Below are 25,666 nucleotides of genomic sequence, written 5' to 3' on the forward strand. Positions count from 1 at the left end.
CTGTGCTCACAACCGTATAATCAAATATTTCTGCAAGTGAAAATTATTCTTTACATATGCAAAGCTGTTTTGTGCTTTCTGGTACTCTTCCTATTTCCTGCACATAGTGTGACTTTTTGTTTACTTACTTTTGCATTAATGCTTGGCTAATGTTTACAGGTTTCAGAAATTGTGCAATGTAAAAGTAAGCTTACACTTTGATTATTTATCCTAATTTGTTTAATGGCGGCTAATATGCATGACTCATGCGACTTCCCATCAGAGGTAGACCAGTATCAGTCTACTCTTGTCATATTTTGGACCAATATTAGGATTTATTTTCTTGTATCAGCCGATACAGTGTAGGAGAAAGGAGATAAAGACATGTTAAGGCAAACTGGCTGAGGAGGTGTAAAACTGTGGGTGTCCGTTGACACAGACTGAGTTTAACAGCAATACAGAGGCAGGGGAGAGATGGAGAGTACCATACATTCAAAGATACTGAAATAATAGATACTTTTATACAATTGCTAAAGTCAAAACTATAATGTGCCTGGGATTTGCTGATTATATCCACGAACAAAGAGTTAATGCAAGTTGGTAACAAGCAAGTCTAAACTAATGAAGCACTGTTTTGAGCCAGTATACCCAGGAACAAGAGGGAGCAACATTAAACCAGTTGTCAAGAGTTTTTAATAACAAAAGTTATATATTGTTTTGTCAGCTGCAGGATTAGCAAAATGAGAACAAAACTATGTTACTAAAACTGGTATAAATATGGGTTGCAGTTTACAAATGTAACCTTTAATAAAACTAGCTGATGACTTAAAGGGCTTTAAGGAAATGAGATTTAAGTTGCCACTAAGCAGCAAAACAATGAAAGTTTGTAAAAACTGGGCTGAAACGATTTATTGTAATTAATCGTTTATTGAACTAATTGTCAATTAATTTAGTAATTAATTAATCATTAACTGGAGTATAGAGACTCAAACATGCCTTTAGCTCATGTAGCAACCCACATAGAGCAGTGATTATTATAAATATTTTGCATTTAAGATAGAATGAAAAACCTTCTCATCTAACAATATGCTCTATCATGAACTTATCAGACAATAAATGTCATTCTTTTTGGCTAATTGTGTATGATACTGCAGAACTGAATAGTATTTTACTGTTACAGACACATCTGTAAATCAAGTTTAATCTGCAGAACTTCATATTTTGAAATGAAAACACACCCAGAAAACATTTATAGAGTTGACTTTTAGCTTTGGGGCTATTAAGAGCTTTTGACATTTTATATTAGCAAAATAATGAAGGACTTGTGGTCCCCTGGGATATTTTAAAATTAGAAATCCTTTCTGTACTCTTCATCTTCTGAAGGTGTAAACATCGTCCAATTACAGCTCAGAGTCAAAATTTTAATCTTGTAGTCATAACATCAAATCTAATGCACTCAAATAAACATCGAAAGCAAGCCATCTTAGTAATCCTATTTCAGCTCTAATAGTGCCTAAAATGCTGAATCACTTCTTAATAACATGCTGTTTGGTTTTTAAAGTGAAAGTATTCGCAACTTCACAATTATAAGTAGCCCCACCTTTTGTTTTGAGTATTTTTTTTCATATATAGATATGTGTTGCTAATCATCCAGGATAAACTGTATCTTTGCTTCCCTCCTTCTTTTTGTGAATGTTAGCTCCACAAGCAGTTGTTTCCATCATAGAACTTGGGTACCTTTTATACAAGAAGTACATTTATACAAAAAAGCCTTTATTGCAGTACCTAGGTAATAAAAAACAAACAACAACAAAAAAAAAACACACTCACAAACTAGCTTCACTATCTTTGCGGAGCCCTTCTATTGAATTCCATTAATTTCTATAACATAACTGTGACCATTACCCTAACCATAATGGGCTCATACCTAACCCTAACCCCAACCTAATCTCAATTCACACCTTAATCCTAAAAATGACCCCTGACCCCAAAACAGCAATTCCCCATGTAGGGTCCAGGCATCGGGCCCCACAAGGAGGAATTTGTCCCTACAACGTCCCATTTTCCCTGAAAATGGGCCCCACAATGTATTAAGAACAAGACCACACACACAAATGTACACCCCACACAGAAAAAATAAAACAAAAGGCTATACATGTAAGACGGAAAATAACATTATAATTGAATGCAGCCATTCAATGGCAATGGCTACAGATTCAAGGTCTAGAGATATTCTAATCCTAAAATTCATTAGTGCTGCAGGTTCTATTCCAATAATAGCATTACAAACTAATGATTGTAAAGCTATGGGGCAACTTGTAAAAAAGCAAGGCTTTTCATGATCAAAATGGCTTCTTTTATAACAGCCTCTAGAAAGGAAAACAAAGTGTCATTATTTCTGTTTTTCAAAACAAAAATAGATTTTCTTTCTTGCCTTTAGCATGTTGCCTAAATTACTTTAAGAAGAACATTTGCTTTTTTTATTTCCAAACTAAATTTTTTGAGAGCGTCACTTCATAAAAAATTGGAATTTTATAAAATGACAGAGCTTAATATTTGCTATGTAATATTTTTGCAAAATTACATAATGGGGTATTTAGTTATGCAAGTGAATCCTGTTAGGTGCAGGAAAATCACACAAATTCCACATTTATGTTTTTGCAGCTGGAATGTAATCTGCGTGAGAGCTGCTGCTGCTGAGGTCAGGACTAGTGTTGCTGCCAGAAAGAGACACACAGATCTTCAACTTGAAAGAGATGGTAAAACAGAGGGGGGAAAAAAATGTGGAAATATAAATACTAAAAAAAAATCATTGTAGAGTTTCTTTCTTATGACCTGTACCACAGAAATCATTGTAGAGTTTCTTTCTTATGACCTGTACCACAGATTTCTTATAAGAAAATAAGCATGAACATAAACTTAAATGTGAATATATAGATATTTTGATGTTGAACAAGTAGAAAACCTATGGATTAGAAACCTTACAAAAAAATTACAAAAAATTAAATAAAAAAGAACATCACTTACTGTATTGGCAGTTCCTTCCCATGTACTCCCCTGGGCATTCACAAGAATAGTTAGCAACCTGATCAGTGCAAACTCCTCCATTCTTACAAGGGTCTCTTCCACATTCATTAATATCTAGAAGAGGAAAAAACAAGACACAAAAATTACAATCCTTAAATTTAGCAGCAAAGATAACCTGAGAGATTTTATGCACACTCAAATTCAAGGTATGAGAACATCTTCAGAATTTTATGTGTTTCTTGAATCCTGTAGATATTCCCATAAATGCAATGCTATATCAAAGCTAAATTTTAAAATGACTCCATCACTGAATTTTCATGCAAAGAAAATGAAAGTTTCAGTGAATCCAGCTGTTGACAGAATAGTACTGCTTCAAAAATGAAAATCAGTATTTTGTCACCTCACTACCTGCTTTCCCCATTTGGATACATCTGATACAAAAATAGACATACTGTAAGGTGCAATCAAGAAGTATGTTTTTTTTTTTTTTTTTTTTTACACAATCATCCATGAGTTTTATAATCCCAGCTTTAATAACCCTAAACCAAGTAATTTCTAGTGTGAACCTACAACCAACAACCTAATCTCCCTTCACATCTTAATCCTAAACCTAACAGTTAGCAACATAGAAAGTGAGGACCAGCAAAATGTCCTCACCTTTGTACAAATGGTCCTAAATTGAATGCTGAAATTTGAAAAATGGTTCTTACCTACCAAAACAGAAGCACACACAAATACACATAAATCTACAGACATAAATAAATAAAAACATTCTATTAGGTTCTCTAATAGAATGTTATATATTGTACTCTGAGGAGTAGAGAAGGTTTCTAGGAGTTCAGAAGAACTACAGCTTTAGGAGAAAAAAGTGACTGTCCTTTAATATATCCTGCAGCCCAGGCATTAGAGCCGGCACTTGGAGGGCAACCACTCAAAAGCACAGTAAAGTGGATGTGAGGGCCTTTAATAATTATGTGTGCCAAGCTGCTTGTTAGCTGGTCACATAGAAATGATAAGATCCTTAAAGGTAGTCCAATGATCTAGGAGCACATAGTGACATTTCTTTGAAGGCAGTTTCTTTGCTGCATGCTGCTTAAGTGGGACCGGAATGTAATAGAAAACGAAATGGTACTCTCTCTCAAAGGGTAATAGATTACAACTATCTAATGCTAAAAAGAAGTAACTGCTTTGCGAACTAATTTAAGGGACTCAATGACAAGTGACTACTTCCCAAAATCACGAATGAACACTGAGGATGTGCAGAGTCTGTCTGTTTCTTTAAATCAGAAGTTAAAAATAAAACATCACTTTAGCTTTTTTAAAGCAGTACTACAGTAAGTAAAAAAATTCCTTAATACATCCTCTTCTAAATCCCTGTAATGATAATCTAAGTGTTTATAATTTAACTAAGTGGTCTCCAATTTCTGGCTCTAGTCTGAAAACCATTGTTGAACGCTTCTGCCACGACCCTGGTGGCAATGTTGCGCCTCTGTTCTCGTTCCTGCGGTAAACAGGTCTACGGCAGCCCAATATGAAGCCATTGGCTTTAATAGACTCATGCCTCAAGTGATTATAGAATATCTTTTATTTTGGAGGCTTATAACATAGCAGAGTCCACAAAAAAGCTAAAGCAAACCTATGGCAGGACAGCCAAGGAAGACAAAAGAATCGGACCAGGGCAAGGTCTAACTGCTTAGAGAGTGACGGCGCAGCAGGTGTGAGGTGTGCGGAGGTCAATGTCTACAACAGTGCTATTTTCCAAAGGTTTCTAGGAGAAATACGACTCAAAAATTATTTGCTGCTGCTTTAAGATTCTTAATGAAATTGGTATAGGTTTCATTTTTTGTTGTTGGTGATTGTGGAGTTGAATGACATTTGATGGCAACTAGTACTGTTTCTGCAGCTAACTCAGTGCCATTGTTTGTTTTAAAGATTTATTAGAACCGTCAATTATTTTCTTCTGAAAAGTTGAATATGCAACAAACATTTTCAAAATGAGTTCAGCTAGAAAATAAAAATCTTTTTCAAATGACTGAGGCTTGTGTGTCAGACTGAGTTTAAATCAGCATGAAAAGCAGATACTTGCCTTACCAATAAAAAGTTACAAAAAAAATCCACTGGAAGCTTAGGGAATAAAAAAAGCTTCCTGAAATGTCTTCAAACTTGGAAATAAAGTCCAGTGCATTGTTTTGAACTTTTTTGGAATTGCCTTTACAATGTATTATCCATAAATGCTTTATGAATTTGAACCTTTGTTGACGATGCAGTGCATATATGAAATTTGTCTGGTGGGGAAAAAATTACGCAATTTTGATCCTACATCACAAAACTCTAAATGATGCTAACTAGCTCCTTTAAAGAAAAATAAGTAACTCTAGCAACATTTATTCATGTCTGATTTATGGATCCTGTTCTCAAATGTGACTGCAAATAACTAGACCAGAAGGAAAATAAAGATTTTACACATGTAACTGTTGTTCTTCATCAAGCTCAGACATTTTAGTTAATTTAGTATTAAAAAGACACAGAGAGGAGCAGAACAGAGCAGCAATGGTCAACAGTCTCCGCTAATAGCCATGTGAAATAGCCCTTATTCACATAATCAAGGTGACAGAGCTTGAACCCAACCCCATTACACATTTCGCACTCTGTTGTAATAAGTATAGATAAGAGAAGGAAATGACAGCGATAATTTAAAACTCGAGGGATGGAGTAATTTGAACTTTCAGTCACTTGAATAAATCTGTAATAATTTCCAAATTTGCCAGTGGCTGCAAATATGCTTTATCCTCTAAAACACACCTTAAGCTGTGTGTGACTCAAAGGTGTAGTTTGGCTTCATGAGGTAACTAGAGTTGAGATTTAGAAAGCTTAAGGAAGTGAAAAATGACCTTATCAATCAAAAGATCTTAAATCACTAAGGTGCTTTTTTAATGGTATCTTTTCTTGGTCAGAAATGTGTTTCAGGTAAGGTCTTTGAACATAACTGTCATTAGGGGGCTTTGAGTAGACAAACTAATGTATTTAATTCTTTTCTCAAGAGGATACTAAGGAGACATAATTCAAACAGAGCAAAACAAAACAGAAGAAGTAGAGGATGAAGGAGAAATGATGTGTGGTTCAACCAATACCATGTGAAAAACCTGCAAGTTAAGGGCAAAGTTAAAAGTTCTAAGAATGTGGATAATTTCTTTTTATACATTACCAACATATCAACTTTGCAAAAAAGAGAGAGATTGAGATGCCCGTTTAAATGACACCATATTTTGGTACTTTTTAAAAGAAAATAAAAATCTAGAAAATTTTCATTGATCTTGGTGTAAACATCACATTAGAAGATGGATAGCTGAAATACAATTGTAGGCTGTTAATCATAGTATATCATTCCATTATACAGCCCCATTTAAAGTGTTGTATATAAGAGGAGATAAGAAAGGTTTAAGTTTTATATTGCCAGTCTGTCTTGATTTGTAATTTTTTATTCACATATTTTTTCCATTTGTTTCAAAATGTTTTTCATACAGTACTTTTTTTTTATTTTCAAAGCTTCCAAAACAAGTAAAATTACTTCTGGGCTTAATGGTTTATTATAGAAAAATGTAATTTTGATTGATTGAAATTGATTTGAAAACCAAAATATTGTTGTTCAAATATTATCCTAGCTGACTTAAGCAACAATAAAACCGGATAAATGTAGGTAAAACTATTGCTAATTGAATAAACAGTCGGGCAGTACAAGACAAAAGAAAAGATATATTCTTTTTACTTTTTATTAGATTCATTTAAAAAGACTAAAAACAGGGCTAAATTAAATATATATTATTGTATATCAGTGGTCTTAAGTAGAATTCTATTTACTAAGTAAACATCATATGTTACCATAAATATGCATATGACACACAATTATATGTCACAATGTCAACAGGTGACTATGAGCCCAAACAAAAGCTGAGAAGAAATTAGTCTACTGATTGGGCGAAAAACTTTCTTCTGCTGAATCAAAACAAAATTCAAGTAATCATTTCTGGATATAAGGACAAAATGTAAAAGCTAGCACAGAGTTTCAGTTAATGCAGCTAGAAAACACCAATTAGACTATAAATCTAAGTGGACTCACACCTAAATATAATAACAAAATTGGCCTTTAGTCACTTAAATAACATATCTAGGATAGAAAAACAAAATCTGACATTAAACTTTTTGTTATTCACTACAGTATTAAAAACAAATTTCAAAGCATGAGCTTAAAAAACTAATTCAAGCCTTCATTTTTAGTGTAAATGATAACTGTCAAGGTGTCTTCACAGTTCTGCCTAAAAAGTTGATCAGACAGCTGAAGTTGATCCAGAATGCTGCTGTCCTCGTCCTCACTAAAACTAAGTGGAGAACGTCACGCCAGCTCTATACTTTGTACATTGGGTCTTTATAACTCAGAGAATAGACATTAAAATATTTCTGTCACTTTTTAACTGAATGACTAAGCACAAAACTAGATTACCAACTTAGTGTATCAACCAAAAGAACTCAGACCTCTCAGGTCTTCTGGCTTAAATGTACTCTGCACACCCAGAAGCAGAGCCAAATATGGGGTAGCAGCTTCCAGTTCCCAGATAAATGTAAAAGCATTTAAATACAGATTTTAAATCAAGATGCTTCTGCACTGCAATGTCCTATTATGTTCTTTTTCTTTCATATGGAGCCCTCTGATTTGTCTTGAAATAATGAAATGTACTATATGAATAAACTCGCCTTGCCTTAAAGGACAAAAACATACAATCTCATTGTAATGACTGAGAGATCAGAAACAATAGAAACTATGCTAAAGAAGAATATATTTATATTCTTTTAGATTTTGTTTAATTTGACTTACATCAGAAACATTTCCTGAAATGGGGCAATTTGAAAGAATGTTAGCATTTAAATTCAGTAAACACAAATTTACTACATGATTAAAAAATCATTCAATGTTTTTTTGTTATGATTGTTGTTTACAGCAAATGAAAACAGACCATACAATACATTTCTATATAACATAAGAGACTCTACAAGAAGAGTAACTTAAAGACATGTTTGTTAGAAAGAACCAGATAAAGAGAAATGTAATCTGAGTTAGGTATGAGGGCTTGCAGTAATGTCTACCTCTGAGAAATAACTGATCAATTAATATAATTCCTCTTTTTTCAGAGAAAAACAACAAAAACATTAGTTGAACTTCCCGGATGCTTTTCATTTATTTTATTGCCTGCAAACCAAGGAGGCCCTGAGTTGAGCAGTTAAAAATAAATAATGCAAATTAAAACAGTTATTTAGCAGGACTCATGCAAGCATGCCTGTGTGAAAATCGTACAATTATTTATATAAAATACTTCCTTTCCTCTAATTACCTGGTGGAGCTATAAAAAGTAAATGTGATTTTCTGGTCATTTAATATAACACTGACATACAATGCATTCATAGTTTTTACTTAGTGAAGAATGATCTGCAGTTTAGCTTGCAGTAGTTGAAAGTTTCCGAGAAACAAATGTTACAGAGCACTTTATAAACTTTGAAGACTGTGCGTTAAACAGCATAAGTAACTTTTTATAGGAGCCATATTACTTTGTTTTACTGCATGATGCTGCCTGTTAGGTTTTAGATGATATTCTTCCTACAGTAGCAGTTCAAATCACTGGGATCAAATATGAATGAAAGCCAAATGGACAGGCTACTCAAACAGCCTGGAGCAACACAACAGACCATTAGTCCATCTCGTTGCACTTTCACGAGGAATCATCATTCCCTGGGGGATCAGTATGGGGAAGGTGAGAGTTGCCAGTAAATCAAGTGAAAAAAAAGGGGATACCTTCAGTAAATGCAGTTAATCAAGCTGGTAAAAATTTGAAACGGTACAAAAAGGGAAGAGGAAGAGATGGATGGAAATAGGAGAAAATGATAAAAAAAAAAAATGTAGTGTCTTGACAGTAGTTCCTTAATAACTATCAATATGATGAATCCAGAAAGGCTATTTAAATATTAGAAGTCCACAGCTAAGTTCCTACCCAAAATTTAAGTGTTTGTAATTAAGGTATTATTATTAAGCTTCATAAAATCAGCCTCTTGCAGAATATGTGTTTAGTTCCTTGACAGCAGTTGTAAATTAAATTGAACATTATTGATCTCACATTGGAGAAATTTATCTCAGCATTTTAACCCATCCCCTTGTGCGGCGCCCGGGGAGCAGTGTGGGGTTAAGGGTCTTGCTCAGGGATCCAGAGTGGCAGTCTGGGGGAGTCAGGGATCAAACTCCCAATCTCAGGATTCAAAGCTCCATGCCCTAACCATTAGGCCACCACTCTACCCCTAACAATTAAACCATGTGATTCTTCTAAACATTTTCCACAATGGATGGGCACAATAGACAGTAAAACACAATAGTTTAAAAGCGCTGATAGCATTCAACATCCCCTAATACCAGTGAAGACGAAACTGCTTTGGTTTCCTTTACAATGTTATAAAAGTTATACTCTTATTTTCCCATGAATAAACTTTAAAAAATGAGTGTAGGTCCACTTCACTTAGAAGAGCAAAGAAAAGAATAGAATAGAAAATCCCTTTATTGTTCCACAATGGGGTACAATAAGGTCATTTAATTTAATTCAAATAAGAAGTGACAGAGTATTATAATTTTTTTACTTTGTGTGAGAAGAAAGTACTGTAGTGTTGACATTTGGATAATGCTGCGATATTTGCGTAAAAGTTGTATAAATGCTAGCATAGTGTAGTGTGACACCTCCGATGATCATGCAGTAGGATATAGATTTTATTTTTTTTTACAAGCAACATATTTTCCTAAACCATTAAAATTCATGGCAGATAAACAATATTAGGACAGGACTTTTACTAATGAATAAATGTAGTGAAGTGATGATCCAAACGAAACAATCCCGCAAATGACCTAAACATAGGGGTTTCAAAGAAAATAAATGTTTGCGGTTGATAGAAAGGCCCTACTTCTTTGTAGAGTCCAGTTACCTGGATTTACTCCGCCACTGCTCCAGAAATGTCTCAATTGAGCAATAATGAAAACAATCAATTGTGTTGTATGCCAGGAAGTATCTGTTGCAACGAGAGCTAAATTAATTGTGGTATGTCTAGAGAGCAGCAGAAAAAAAGGTTAAAAGGCAGGGTGTACCTGGTGTGCTAAACTCTTCAGCTCCTCCACCTGCTGCAGGCACATAAACATAAACAACCATTTGGATTTTCACTTCACTGAATATTAATAGTATCTCATGTTGGAAATGGGTTGATAGAGGGTTACTTTAAAAAACTGTGAGGACAATCCCATCCATAGTATCACCAGACTCATAAAGAAGATAAAGCAATGTAATTTTCAAAGCTAGGTTTTATTTAAAACTGTTTTAATTGGAATATATGTAGATGCATGTAATGGCTTTGGAAAGTCTAAACAGCCCCAAACAATACTATAAATCACACCAGTGTTTGAAATAAATACCAGCTAATAGCTGGTAATCCTCTCACACTCATAAAGCTCCCAAACTTAATTAGCTAAATGAAAGGTAGCGTCCCTCCAGTATTACTTCTACATCTCAGGCAGTTCCTTCATTAAATTACACTCAGAGGCCAAATAAAGACTGCTTTGTTCTATGGCAAAACATTTAGCCAGACAGTTTGGACAGAGTAAAGAGGATGAGTCAGACAGTTTGTTTTTACAGAGAGACATCTTTATATATGCATAATCTGTTTATGTATAACTAGCTGAAAAAAAGTGTTTATTTTTTTATGTTTCTATTTAGAAAACTAGATGCACTTCATCCTTCTGCTACTTCTGCTTCAGAGTGGTGAAGTGACTTGACTTATACTGTCAGCTGTCAGAAGAAATTGTGTAGGCAGCAGGTTGTTTATGCCTATCATGTAATTAACCCCAACCTCAAACTGCTAGATCGTCTTGAAAGTAATCATCTGATTTTTCAATAATTTACCCCTGGAGACAGAGTGCTGCTGTTGATGCATAGCGATTCATGTGGCCACTAGGCATTAACCTGAATGACAATCAATGAGCACCACGTGAAATAATTAAGAGAACAAAATGAGTAACCAGGAAAAAGACTAGAAATAATAAATAGGATGCATTAGATGTGGTTTTTGTGTCATAGAAGTTTACAAAGGATGATTAAAAACAAACGTTTTATATTTGAATTTTTTAAATATATTTCACTCATTAGTTTTTATATTAATATATATAAGATTTATTAGGATCAGAATCTAGTAGAATCACTAAAAATGCTGCAACAGGTTGATACACTATTCCTAAAGGAAACTCATATTTGATCATGATGTATCTACAAAAATCAATGGCATACCATGTTACTAACAAACAGAAGAGGATGGGGGTTAAAAGAAATGGGAGTTTAAAAAGTAAACACAAACTATAACAGCTAAAAAATGTCTGACTTTATTGCTTATTTGCTCAAAACCCACTTAGTGAGAGTTTTGAAGTAAACAAAAAGACCATTGCATTATTGGCTAATTTTATCTGTAAAAGAGCAGTGTAACCTTGCCTGGTTATTTCTGTTTATATTATTAACATTGCACTTCATCACACTTAGTTTTAATGACTGAGAAATAAAGACACCTCAGTGCGTTCAAGGCAAAGTGTTTTGGCTTTACAGATTAAAAGAAATGTATCACAGCATGTTCGATGCTTTGCTCCCCTCAGTTTCAATTCATAAGTGAAGGGGGCTTTATACAGGGGCTTTTTATAGAATGAAACATAATGTATTATAAGCACATCAAATCTCTGCTGAGTGTATCTTTATGATGAATAGCTCTGTAAAGCTTCTGATTTTAAAAGTGTTGACTTTTTCATAGAAGTAAATCCTCAGGTCAACCAGCCTAAGATGTTTAGCTTTAACAGCTCCTGGTGTAGTAAAATATGTCTAGCCCTCACAACATGAGGACGACACATGGCCTGTCTCGACTGGGTGAGACAAATATAGAAGGAACACTAGAAAACGTGCGTCTTCGCTGTCAACCCACGTTTGTCACACCTCCCTTGCCATTTCCTATGTCACAGTGACAACTATTATCTCATAAGACAGATTTTATTTTAGGGGTCTGATGGAGTCACGAAACCTCACATCCCTGAAAGTTATTACACTGACATATATGAGCTTCAATATGGTAATCTATGCTCAACATGAATATTGATTGTACTGATGATTCTAAAACTTCATTCATATTCACAACATAGCTTTTACAGTTCTACATGCTGTATTTTTCAAGAGAGCTGAGGATGCATGAGGTTGTGAATGCAGGATTAGGACTGGTGTATTCCAAGGACGTGTTCTCTGAAGTGGGATTAGCCTAGCAAGAAGTTATTCACAGTAGCACTCCACGAGCCCTTGAAAAGACATCTTAGGATGCTTTGCAGAGAGCCTTGAGAATCAGAGGAGCAAAACACTCATCATGCAGACTGGGGGATCCGGGAGAGTTGGGATGTGAAGAATGTGAAGAGCCCTCATCCTGGAAGCACAATGACATTCAGAGGAAAGCCTTAAGTGTCGTTTTAAGCTCAGAGATGGAGGCTCAGCAGCAGGTGTGTGAGGGGAATTTGGATATCAGTCAGAACAACAAAGCCACAAGCTCCTTAATATCACCAAGACACTCTGAATGTAAGGATTAAATGACATGCAGGTAAATTATGGAGGGAGGTGACAGGCAGACAGCAAGGTTGCTGCTCTTATCAGGCTTTATCCGCACTAACATCTGCTGAGGATGGCATAATGTTTGACAATGCAATATAATTACCTACTAGGCAAATGGAAAATCTTGTCTTTTAAATGAATTACAAAACATTTTCTACCCACATAACTATGAAAATGTCAGTGTAGTTTTATTAATCACAACAGTTATTCAAGGCACTTCTATCAACATTGGTTTATTCATAAAACACAGTACTTCACCTCTCTGTATGAAACAGCTACAACTAGAGTTCTTAACCTGTAAGGGTTATTCTTAATCTTAAGGAAAAATCTTAATCTTACCACGTGTGCAAATAGTACCTATTAAGCTCAGGATTAAAAAATAAAGCCTTAAATTATTAAACACCACAAATGCATTAAAAACTGCTTATTACCTAACTGGAACTAAATATTGTATGCAGAAAGTTAGTAATTTTAACTGAAATGTTAAAAAAACAGATGGGTTTTAATTTTGGAGTTAAATTTAGTTGGAATCTATTTACGTAGTTTACGATTGTTTTTTTGTTAATTTTGTTTAGTTCTTTTGCTTTGCAGATTTTCTTCCTGTGTACAGTTCAGATTAGGTCAGTTCAGTTCGGTTTATTTCAGTTTAATTCAATTCAATTCAAACCTACTTTGTTTACTCTCAGTAGATCCTAGCTTTGAGCAGAAACAATCTGATGTAACCAGTGACCGGTTGGGATTACTGTTAAGTTCAGCCCAGGAGAAGCCTTTTATATAATCACACAACAAACACAAGATAAGCTGTAATTTTAACAATATCAATATATTTTCAGTACACACACACACACACAGTGAGTGTCACATTGGTGGAAATATAAAGGAAAGGCAGAACCATGGCGGAGTCATAGCATTCTCAAAATGGTTGTTTATGGTTTATGAAAACTTCTGAGAAGCAAAGTTTAATGTCCAGATCTAGCATTTCAATTCAACTGCAAACACTATTTGTATTACTTCTAGTCTGCTGATACAGAATATTTTCTGTATTTTTAATTTTTTTTATTTCTAAAATGAGTGTATGCCTGCACAACATATTGACTCATTAGCACACTATAAGCTACTTAGTGCAATGCTCAATAAAATAATTACCCATCAAATAAAAACTATAACCGCATTAAATGCTGAAGGAAAAAAGGCCATTAAACTGTAGTAAAGTATTAAATAAAATTATTTTAACACCTTCAGACAAACTAAATGATCTTAGAATCAGATGGAATAAAGGAAAAAAAATATCTTAAAGATGTTATTTAGAGTTGCGTCGCTCAATTAAAATAAGTGAGTGGTTTGGCGAAGTCGTTACACATAGATTATATTAAATAATTTATTTCATTAATTGCCTTGCAGAGCTTTCTAGTGGATACAGAACAAAAGAAAACACAGGATGAATACTTGAGTTAAGGGTTATCAAAACAATAGATATTTGCTTTCATTTCCTTTCCAAGTTATATAATAATGAAATCTAAGGAAACTTGTTAAGGTAATATAAGAATTGCTTTTCAATATTGAAAAATGCCTTTCAATAATTTGATTCACATTGGCTGCTACTGTATTAAGCCCTGTGCATTCAAGCAGAACATTTTTCAGCATTCTGCTTTGACTTTCAGAAGCAGGAAAATGACCCGGGCAAGGCTGAGTGAGAGTTTTCTTTTCTCTCATCTGGGATTTGGAGTCACATCTCTATTCATTCTATGGCCATCTGCCAACAGGTCCATCTTTCCTGCAGGGGCCAAGGGGTAGCAGTACATCTGAAATGACTGCAGAAGACTTTACTCAATTAGGCCACAGAGGCACCCTGTTGCTTACAACTCCTACACATGGAAGATAGAACAGGGAATGAGTTCTGGATGGCTTTAAAGAAAGAGGAAATGAATCTAGTTTTATCAACTAACTCAGGTAACCTACTGTATATCAAAGGTTCTTCAATGAAGAAACTAAATTATCAGCAGCAGAATCTTTATCACACATTTACAGGCAAGCCTCTAAATAATAGTTATGTAGAGCTGATAAGCATAAAAATATTTGACCAGGCCTATTTTCTGTTATAAACAAGACTTTAGGGTACATTTACAACAAACTGTGTAATTTCAACCAACACGGCGGGGAGTTCCCTGCAAAAAAACATTTATTTAGGGCCACTGTATTTTGACCATACCAAACATATTATATTTTTAGGTTGAGAAACCCTTAACTTTCAACCTTTTGAAGTAGAAAGTTGAGTATATATATATATATTAAGATCCAGACTGACAAACAGGTGATGGCTAACCAACCAGACATCGTGTTGATCGACAAACAGCAGAAGAAGGCAGTAGTGATAGATGTGGCAATCCCAAGCGACAGCAACATCAAGAAGAAAGAACACGAGAAGCTTGAGAAATACCAAGGACTGAAGGAGGAGCTAGAAAAGATGTGGAAAGTGAGAGCAGCAGTGGTGCCAGTGGTAATTGGAGCACTGGGGGCTGTGACCCCCAAACCGGGAGAGTGGCTACAGCAGATTCCAGGTAAAACATCAGAAGTCTCTGTCCAGAAGAGCGCAGTCCTAGGAACAGCTAAGATACTGCGCAGAACCCTCAAACTCCCAGGCCTCTGGTAGAGGACCCGAGCTTGAGGATGACACATACCACCCCACGAGGGGTGAGAAAACAGTTTTTTTTTTGTTTTTTTTTTATACTCATATATAATCTTCAAGTGCACCAATCCTGTACAGGACCAGGAGGAAAAAAAGTACTGATAACATATAATTGTTTTGGTAGGGTTTTAGTTTGGAAGTTTTGAATGGAGCATTTTAATTTTAAATTTCCTGTGTATCAGACTTGGACAATAAAATCTGTATCACTGCAACATGAAGCCCAAACCTTAGCCAGTGGATTTTTTCTTTGGTGTTATCTCTTACAGCAGATCCCCACAGGAGTCAGCACAGAAGTGGTATCTCGATACCGCCTGAAAGTAATGGAATCCATTAGCGCTGCTGAGTATTGCTGCTCTGTTGTTTCAAGACTGTTTCCACCCACCTGTTAATTTCATTTGCACAGAGGCTCTTTGGGAAACTATAGCCATACAGATGAACTCTGTTCACCTGAAACAGATCTTTGCAAAACCAGAAATGGTGTTTACCAAAAGACATTAAAGCCATCTTTTTCACAAAAAACAGAAAGATGTAACAAATATTTTCCTATGTGGGACTGCAGACAACCCATTGAGAGAGAGTTCATTGTATAATCTGTTTTAACACATATTCTACCAAGAACCGGCAGACACAAGTGTTGCTACAACAAGCCAAATAATTAACTATGAACACCACATTTTATGCCAGATTGGCAGTTTGCTTAACATAAATTCTGCAAATCTCATAAATGTGCTGAATTCTGAGACTGTTGTCTAACCACTGAGTAATTGAGGTTTGTCAAGACTTATCAGGCGCATCTGCTGGTTCAAAGTCAACTTGTTAGAGCTGGTACCTACAAACCCAACTACAGTAGATAGTAGAATAAAAGGGACTGCTTTTTGTTTAGTGCTTTAAAGTTGATGGATTATTTCTTTAAAAATAGGCATTTTACAAAGGTTCAAGCATTTCTATTGTCACAAAGAAAAGATAAAAACATTGTTATGACACAGAGTGCAGAATAAACCTTTAGAATGCAGACAGACATCATCTATGAAAAAAAATCAAAGTATCCCTAGGGTGCATTCACATTGAACGCAAAACTGCGCTGAAGGTAGGATGACGAGACAGTCCTACTAGGGCAATATTAAAACAGCTATTTCAAAAGCAACCTTGAAGCCTCTTAAAGCATTCTTACTTCATCCTTTTTCAACAATATTTTCTTCATCTTCAGTTTTTAGTTAGAAAAGGTTTGTCTCTTTTTCCTACTTCATAGTTGCTCACAGCTACATCTAGTCCCTGATTGGATTTTGTGACGCAAATATAAACCAAAGTTGAAATGTTTAATCTCCTGCTAATTTTTCTGTGATTCATTCACAGGTGAGAGATCGATCACGTTTTGCTGAATTTACCAGAATCGTGTTGGTTGCCTTGATAAATTCCCCACCTTCACCTCAGTCAGCTTGCTTTGCTCCAGACCTGCCCTTCTACATAGAGAATACAGAGGAATCCTTCACTCGATCTGCGAAATTTGCATTCAGTATTCAGTATTTTTTCTATCCTCCATTTTGATTTCAAAAAAGCATAGAATCAGCTCCGCTCCTTCCACCAATGTTCCTGCCACATCCAGCCCCTGATTGGTTGTTGCAACTCAACAAGACACAAAAGTTCAGATTTTCAACTGGTTGCTAAAATCATGCCTGTCGCTTCATCAGAGAATAAATTTCATTGCTTTATGTTCCATTGCTTTGTGTTGCTCTTTTCTCCTGAATACACTTCTATAAAGGGATGACCTAAAACAGTCACTTATGCAACTGAAAAGAGTGTAAATAACAGTAACAGCAAGTTCAAATTTCTACAGAGAGCCATGACAGAAGTTCTAACGGGCACAGAGCTCAGCAGAGTATTACAGTCAAAGGGCTAATGTTTTCGTTTTGCTGTAGAAGAAATTTAAATACAGCAAGATCATTTATGAGATATTAAAAACGGAATGCATTATTCCACAATATCTTTACTACATGACTAAACAGTAATTTCCCTGGGGGATTTATTTCACAGGGGAGCAAATTTTGATTTACAACTTTAAACCCTAATAATTTGTGAACATTAATTTATAATCTCATATGCCTAATGATGCTAACTTTAGCCCAAAGGCATTAATCGTATTCACTTAAATTGTAATTAACTTGTCTAAGTTTAGAATATATTGTAAAAAGGACTATTTGCTTCTTACATAGTACTCAAGCAAAACAACTCAAACAGACTGTCAAAGTCTTCTGTCTGCTTTAAGCAGAAAACCGTCAAATCCATACTTGTGGATGAGCTTCGCTGACGCAGGATTGGACTAAGCTACTTTAAATGCTTGAATATCCACAAAGTGCACCCTCTCTGCCTCAACAACTTTATTTCCTTTTGTGAAATTAACATTTATCTTGATCCCAACGATCTAGTTTTTAACTTGATTATGACCCTACCCCATCTTCATGTCAGAAATATCGGTTTTCACATGGGGCTCCATGGTGGTGCAGCTGGTAGTTGCCTTGAGGCCTTTATTCTTTATACACAAAGTGTAGATCGATCATCTGTCTGTCTCCCTGTCTGTCTATCCAGCTAACGTTTAACCATTTAATAGCTTAATAATATCTACATTCATATCATCACCATCAACTCTGCTTATGTTCTTAGTTCTGCTGAAAAGAAGCATCCTTAATATAGTGATTGAGGGATTTAGACGTTTCGAGCAAAGTAAGCTTGTATTAGCTATGAGAACAGCAACTTTTAAACAGAGCATGCATGAGAAGAAATGGGCTAATGGATGCTTTCGCACACGCATTTTTTTCAACCTGGAGAGGGCAGGTCTTTTCAAAAGTTTTGTGAAAATCCTCCACTATACCCTTAAGGTCTAATGCTAACTAAAACTCATTATGGTCAAAGTGTATTTAGGGCAGCTGTTTTGTGCACACATAGCTACTTTAAAATGCTACTTTTTATTCTCATTTGATCAGATGAGTGTTTCACACTTTTTTTTTTTTTTTGAGTTGTTTAGTTTTTTTGGCCTTTGTGAAGACTTCTTTTGGGTTCTTCCGCAAAGAAGATGTTTCGCTTCAAATGACATTTGAATTGAGAAAGCTTCCTGGAGGGGAAGCGAAACATATTCAAACCTTGGAAACCAAGTCAAGTGGATTGTTTTTAAACTTTTATGGAATGACTATGACCTGGATGACTGAGAATATTCATCAGCATATTCTTTTGGGTTCTTACCGCAATGATTTCTTTATCTGGCACTTTTCCATGAACAAATACTCATACTCTTATACAGGACATTGAAAATAGTTTACTGGTCAACTGAGTTTACCGCCTGAGCTGCAAATCTTTGCAGTTTCATCAGAGTAGTTCTAAGCATCAACAATTCTTTGATTGATGGTCTCCTTTACAACCTTTTAGTTGAAATACACATCTATGTCTTAGAGGGCTTTGCTCTAAAATTATGGAAAATGCACTGAACAGAGCGATTTGGATTTTCAAAATTTAGAATATTCATAGAATCTTTGCCACCTAACCCTGCTTTAAACATTGCATAACTTTATTTCTTACCTATCTGCTCTTTTAGAAGCTATACATTTATGCTTATCATGTTATCATTCCAAATTCTACATTCAGCTTTATTCAAAATGCTCCAGCCCTTTATGCTTTTGTACACTGACCTTGAGTGTCCAGAAATGTGCCTTTTTAAATAAATGTATTATTATTATGTATTAAAAAAAAAATAAAAACCCAGTTTTACATTTATTTGGAATCCAATTATCATCGCACCCTGTACAGGAGAGTGGAGGATCTTGTCTATTCACCCAGTCCAACAATCCCCTTTAACGACCGACCTTTCAGACACTTAGATGGGTATGGGGTATTGCAGTCTAACAAAAGAAGCTAAAACAACCCCCATTCCGAATGGGTGGACCCCTTCTTCTGTTGGAATTTGCATGTTTTGAAAACAAAAACAAGGCTTTGTTGGGCTACTGTATAAAACTTCGAACTCAACGCTATTCCTGACTTTTTGAATTGAAAAAGCTTCCTTGATAGGAAGCAAAACCTCTTCAATCTAGGAAACTAAGTCCAGTGGATTTTTTATTTTTTTTTTGAATGGCTATGACCTGGATGACTGAGAACCTTCACCAGCATGTTTCAGCTTTATGTCTGGCACTGTGTAGGATTAAAACATAGAAGTGATAATTAAGTTGCATTTAATGATTTACTGGCTGGAGCCCTGCAGAAAGAGGATTTATGCAGTTATCAGTCACGACTGGAATCAGGCAAACAAATGTTCATTGTCTCCAACAACACGACTGACAGCTTGCAGCTCTACTCATCTTTCCAGATCGATTCATAGACACACTCAGTGTCTCTGGCAAGAGTTGTTGATGTTTACTATCCGCCGTGGCTGCTCGCTATTGGTCACTGTTTTCAATGTTTACTGAACCTGCAAAGCGTTCTGGCCATGTATTGCAAGCAGTGGGTGGGCCTTAGGCTTATGAATGCAAGTTGAGACCACACAGTTCGGCATCGCACCAATATGAAAGCAGAGAGAGCCCTGAGGCAAAGTGTTTGACCTCAATCTGAGGCAACCCCATGGCGCTGGGACACTTTCAGATCTGTGTAGAAAAAAAAAAAAAATCCTGGCTCTCTAGTGCCTCATCCAACAGAAACAGAACTAAACTGCTTTATTTTTTATGCTGGTATAACTTTGTTTAAATTAAACAAGACAAAAAAGATGATGTTTCTGACTACGTTTGAGAAAAGATCAATTTATTCAAACTGAACCGAGTTCTGCAAAAAGGTATTCTTGCTAATTTATGCACTAAAAAACACGACTGGCATGGAGATTAACATAATTGCAGCAAAACTTTTCAACTCTTGTAACCCAGCGGCTGGGAAAATGAGACAAATTTATACCTGCCGGTACAAACCTCTGGCACCATGAATAAACCAACGCCTCTGTTTATTCAGAGAAAAGTTTACATTTCTCCATTAAATAAATAGTTGCAGAGTTTCTCCTTAATAAACTTTTCCACCAACTTAACTTTTACGTAAATCTACCATAATCCAATAAGCTAAGCTTGCCCTAGGACTGTAATGCTTTTTAAAACTTAAAGAGAAAATCTGCCCTTAAACAGAGTTTAGCAGAACTGCTTATATTAACCAGGCCATTTTGTTGATCTGAGCCAATGAGCAACTTTCCCTTGGGGCTATATACTAAACAGCAGCCGCATTATAAGAGGTTTCTCTGTGGAGATGAATAAAAACACAAACTGAGGACACAGTGTCAATTTGGAATACCCCATGCTATAAATAGAGGCAGATTTAATTGTCCACTGTGAAAAAAAGGCAAAATGTTAAGAGTAACAGTTTTACAGCTTGAATGCCATTAATCGGATGAATCTTTATTTAATTTTTCTTTAAAAAAGTATATTTTGTAAAACTATTTAGGCCCTTTATTTTAGTGCCAAAAGGGGAGAAGACAGTATTTGTTGACATGTTATGTGATATACATTAAAGTAATCTTTTAGGAAAATAATGCAAGCCGTTCAACATTATTTACAAATGAAAAGTGTGGTGCATTTTATATTAAGTTGCATTTACCCTAATATGACAAAATTCACTTTTAGCCTTGAAAAGTCACATAATTAAAAACAAGAATGCATTTCTCTTTTTTTTTTCAATTTTACATATTTGAACAGGAACAGCGAACAACATACAATAACTTTAGAAAAGAGAGATACATTCTAACATGTTACAGTTATAGTGCTAATTTACCCCAGTAGTCACTGCACCAATGTGGGTAATTACTGTAAGTGGAAACATAGCTATTGTATCGTGGCCTCACACATTTGTGATTGTAAAGAGCATCAGCAAATGTACCAGAAACCAGAACTACCTGTAGATTAATCATTCCAAATAAGGAAAAGGAATGAATCTCAAAAAAAAAGCCTAAAACCGAAGCAAAAAGGAACTTCAACTGGTTTGTTTTTTTTTTAAATTGCTTTGACACCTATCCAGGAGTCAATCCTGTCGGCTAGCACTGCAGCAATCAATAGAATGAATGCATTTAATCTTGAGGCTTTCATCAAAATGGTGAGGCTCTGTCACAATCCTCAGCACGAGTGTCAACTATGGAAAATTTCCAGCTTCTAGAAGCCCCAAATTCTGGTATCTGGAAGTAGTCCTAAAACATTAACTCTGGACAAAAGACATGTACTGTAAAAACTCTACTTCCTGAGTTGCTCTAGGAAGTACATCCTTCTAGCCATTGGATGTTCAAAATTGTATCTTAAAGTTGGCGCTACAAAGCACTAATAATAAAACCAATGCCACAGGATGCGTTTTAGTCAACCTTTTGTTTTTGCTCATTTTAACGCACCAAGCAGAAAAGCTTGATGGAAACAACGAAATACTAATCAAATTTATTTAGAAAAAAATTTTTGTATACAAAGATTGCCCGACTTCAACACACTTATTAAAACTGCAGTCCATTACTGATATGTGGTCCATGCTAGCATAATACCTCTCCTCCTGTTTATCACAACTAACATCAATGAATGAAAACATTATGCTTTGACTCACCTTGTCACTCAAAAATGGACATCTACTGTAATTAGAATTTTCTTTTTTTTTTATTGTAAAAGATTGCTCAAGATTTGCATTATACTTGGATGGAATAGCACAGGTAAAATATGGCACTGTTGAACACAATAAGGATCTTTTGTGCTATTAAATCCCATGTTCCGTCTTTGATTAATTTTGAAATAAAGTGGGTTGCATATGCAAACTTCTAAATATATTTTTTTAATCCTTTCTAAGTATTCATTTTAGGTATGTGGTTGTTGTTTAAACTGTTGATTAGGACTTTTGTGATGGAAAACTGAATAAAAAATGTTTGTGCACAAAAACTGCACAAAAACTGGGCAAATAAAGTTTATTCTAATTCTAAAATACATGAAAGAATTTTAGAAGTCATCAGACTTACTCGAAAACTTAAATTTAAAGCTCAATCCAAAGTGTCTTTTCAAGGGAGGACTGACTACTGTACAAATGGACACCTCACTGTTCAGTATTCCACCCTTAAAGAAATATAATAACCATTAGTCATACATTTTTCATTTTATCATATGAAATCAGAATAAAATATAAAGATATTTTTGGTATAAAGTGGAAAAAAACAAAAAGCTGAAGGTTAGCATACTTGGCAAGGCACTAACCAGTTCCTGTAAGAATCTGATGCTTCTTGTAATTTTGAGGCCATCAATTGATTTTAAAGGCCTCTCAGATAACATTAACCTTTAAAAGCAGCAGCAGTTAAAGAACCAAGTGCTTCATACTTTCTTTGTGATCTTGGCTGGTCTGGCAATAAAAAAAAACAGCTTCAAAACAAAACAACAATGAAAAACAACCACCGCACTCACAGTGATGAAATTAAAAGCAGGCCTGGAAATATCCCATTTTTTCTCAGACAGCATCATCCAGTTGTCTGTTAACAAAATATCCCTCCTTTAACTCCTATCAGCCAATAGGTGAGAGCAAAAAGCTTCTGTGGCACAGAGGAATGTTTGAGCACTGACTTTTTTGTTGGTGGATGAGGTACAGGAAACCGTATATGGGAATGAGTTCCTAAAGCAGTATTTTACTACTGTCAAATGTTTAAGAGCTAAAATAACACTTATTTACAGCTTCAGTTTACAGTGATGTGTTTTGTTGTTTTACACAAAAACATTTGTACACTGAGGGCCGGATCTATCAAAGGTCTGCGTGTATAAAAACGTGAGCTATTTCACTGCGCACGCTAAAAAATGTACAAACTGATCTATCAACAGCGTGCTAAAAGGATTTGGTCTTTAAAACGTGCTAAATAGCGCCTCTTATCCATTTAGTACTTTTTCTGCAATGAATATGCAATATGGGGCGTTTACACGCAAAAGTGCGTCCTGTGGGAGGAGAACATGTAAATATATTAATTTAGCACTCGCAAAGTGATTTATTAAACCTGAAAGCAATTTTGCTAACGGTATCTGACTCTATATTTAACACGTTTCAAAAGAAGGTGCAAATGGTCTGTATGCGTAATTGCGCACACATGGCAGCGGTTATTGTTGCAAGAAGGAGACATCGAAATGAAGCAAGGACACGCAGAGAACGCATTATTTTTAACTCTGTGTGAATATTTTTGGAATGAACGAGGAAACGATCATCAAAACATATCGTTTATCCTGCATTGCCATTTTGGAGCTGTTGGGGGAACTCCGAATGGATTTGGAGCCAGCCACAAGGAGGACCCACGCAATACCAGATATCACAAAACTCCTTGCAACATTGGATCTCCCAATCTAGTTTTTCAGAAGTGCTGTCTGACGTTCTAAATGCCATGTCGCCCTGACGCCCTACCGGAGAACCCCGACACCCTGCGCCTGTGGAGCAACATGCCAATGCTGCGGGGATGCGTACGCACAGTAATCTCATCCACAGTCACTTCTTGTGAGCCATTTGGTATGTGCATTTTTCTACAGGCCAATACAAAACACCAGTTTTTTTGTGTTTTTTTTACTGCAGTGAAGTAGAAATTCAGCCACATACCACCTTAGGGAATAAAGGTTGCCAAAGTTTTCTCTTTTTATATATATATATATATATATATATATATATTTTTTTTTATTTTTTATTTTTTTTTTTTGTAAGATTTAAATTTCTTAATGCACTAGTTTGTACAAACCACAAACTACTTTGCTGCAAACCACAAAACGTGCAAAACCATCATTTAAATAGGGCATCTCCAACAGTTTTGCACCTGCCACCAGTTACGCAATCACTCTTGTTAAATCACCCGCAAACCATTGTTCAGCCCCTTGCGCAAAATTCCAGTTTGCGAGCGCAAATTGCTGCACGCAAAATTGGATCTTGATAAATCCTTGATAATCCCTGATAGTCTACAAAACATGTAATAAAACCTAGAAAAGTAAATACAGTCTCAATTGGATTTCTTCTAAAAAGGTACTACATATTAGTGTATGTAGCACCACAGTTCACTGATGCAGTGCTATACAGGGCACAAGAGAAAAAGCACACAGCGAGTCAGTCTGTGATCTGCCCCAGGTGGCCTGAATATCAGTGATGGTGACTCAATGGTTTTAAATCAGGTCAAAGCTGTAACATCTGAAGCTGATTTTCCATGTGACAAAAACCCTTTTCAAGTAACAGATCTAATACAGCATGGTATTGGCTGTCAATCTGGGATCAAATACAGAGACTAATGCTGAAAAAAAAAAGCATTTCACACATCCTGCATTTAGCCCAATCAATCCTGCTCTGCTGGGGTGTTTCAAGACACACATTGATCGACAGCCAAGATGGAATCTGTTCAAAGAACTTGCTGGAGAAGAAAGGTTGGAGAAATATTGAGCAAGAAGGTGAGTAATGGTCATCCATGAGTGAATTTAGCAAGCACATTTCTTTTTTTTTTTTTTTTTGCTCTCAAAAAGGACACGATAAAAAATTAAATCAGTTCCTAGTTTGACTTAGGTTATACAGTATGTTATACTGTGATTTATAACAGGATTCACAAATAAGCCAAGAGGAATGAGATAAAATCCCAAACCGCATCACATCAGTGCTGGCTGTTTTCATCAAAACATCAAACTGCTTTTGTAGTAAGATGGCAGCAAAATTCCAAGCCCAGAAAAATACAATTCCAACAGTTTACAAAGCACTTGTCCTTGACAGACTGAAAAACCGTCCCCAAAAAAATGATCTGCAACCTCATGACGTCTGAGGCAATCATTCCCAATCTTCAAATGTGACAGCTCATTACAGTGTTTGGCTACTGGCCCAATACTGGCTCACTTGTTCTCTTGTCACCATGAGGACATGATCACACACAATTCAGAAGATAAATGACTCAGCCATGATCATGGCTCAAGCAGTGACACTAATCCTACATTAACCCCAGTTTTCTAAAGTAGCTTTAATTATATTTGACGTTAAAAAGTTTTAATTTCCACACAAACATTAATTCCAATGTTCAGAGTGTATCATTACTGAAAAAAAATCATTACAGCCCAACCTAGCAAGTACCTGATTTTCATTATCTCTCTCTTAAATGGCCATGAAAATGCATTTGAACTCTTTATTATTTGAAACAATTGTTCTTGAAAGATGTAACATATAATTCCATTAGAGAAATAAAACAATCAGCTGCCAGTTAAATAAGTTGAAATTGACTAAAAAAATTATAAAACATTTATTTATTTATTTA

At 35.5% G+C, this 25,666-nt stretch overlaps 1 protein-coding gene across 2 annotated transcripts in view; it reads right to left on the reverse strand.

Annotated features, from left to right (window-relative positions):
- The window catches only part of edil3 (EGF-like repeats and discoidin I-like domains 3), a 146,270-nt gene that overhangs the window by 69,640 nt on the left and 50,964 nt on the right, over positions 1-25,666 (reverse strand). For both annotated transcript variants that reach the window (XM_015374451.1, XM_015374452.1), the window contains exon 4: positions 3,007-3,120. In XM_015374451.1, coding sequence (XP_015229937.1) covers positions 3,007-3,120 — 114 coding nt within the window. The remainder of the gene's footprint in view (positions 1-3,006; positions 3,121-25,666) is intronic.

This window comes from Cyprinodon variegatus, unplaced genomic scaffold (genome assembly GCF_000732505.1).
Source record: "Cyprinodon variegatus isolate N-32 unplaced genomic scaffold, C_variegatus-1.0 Scaffold103, whole genome shotgun sequence".
NCBI classification, from domain to species: domain Eukaryota; kingdom Metazoa; phylum Chordata; class Actinopteri; order Cyprinodontiformes; family Cyprinodontidae; genus Cyprinodon; species Cyprinodon variegatus.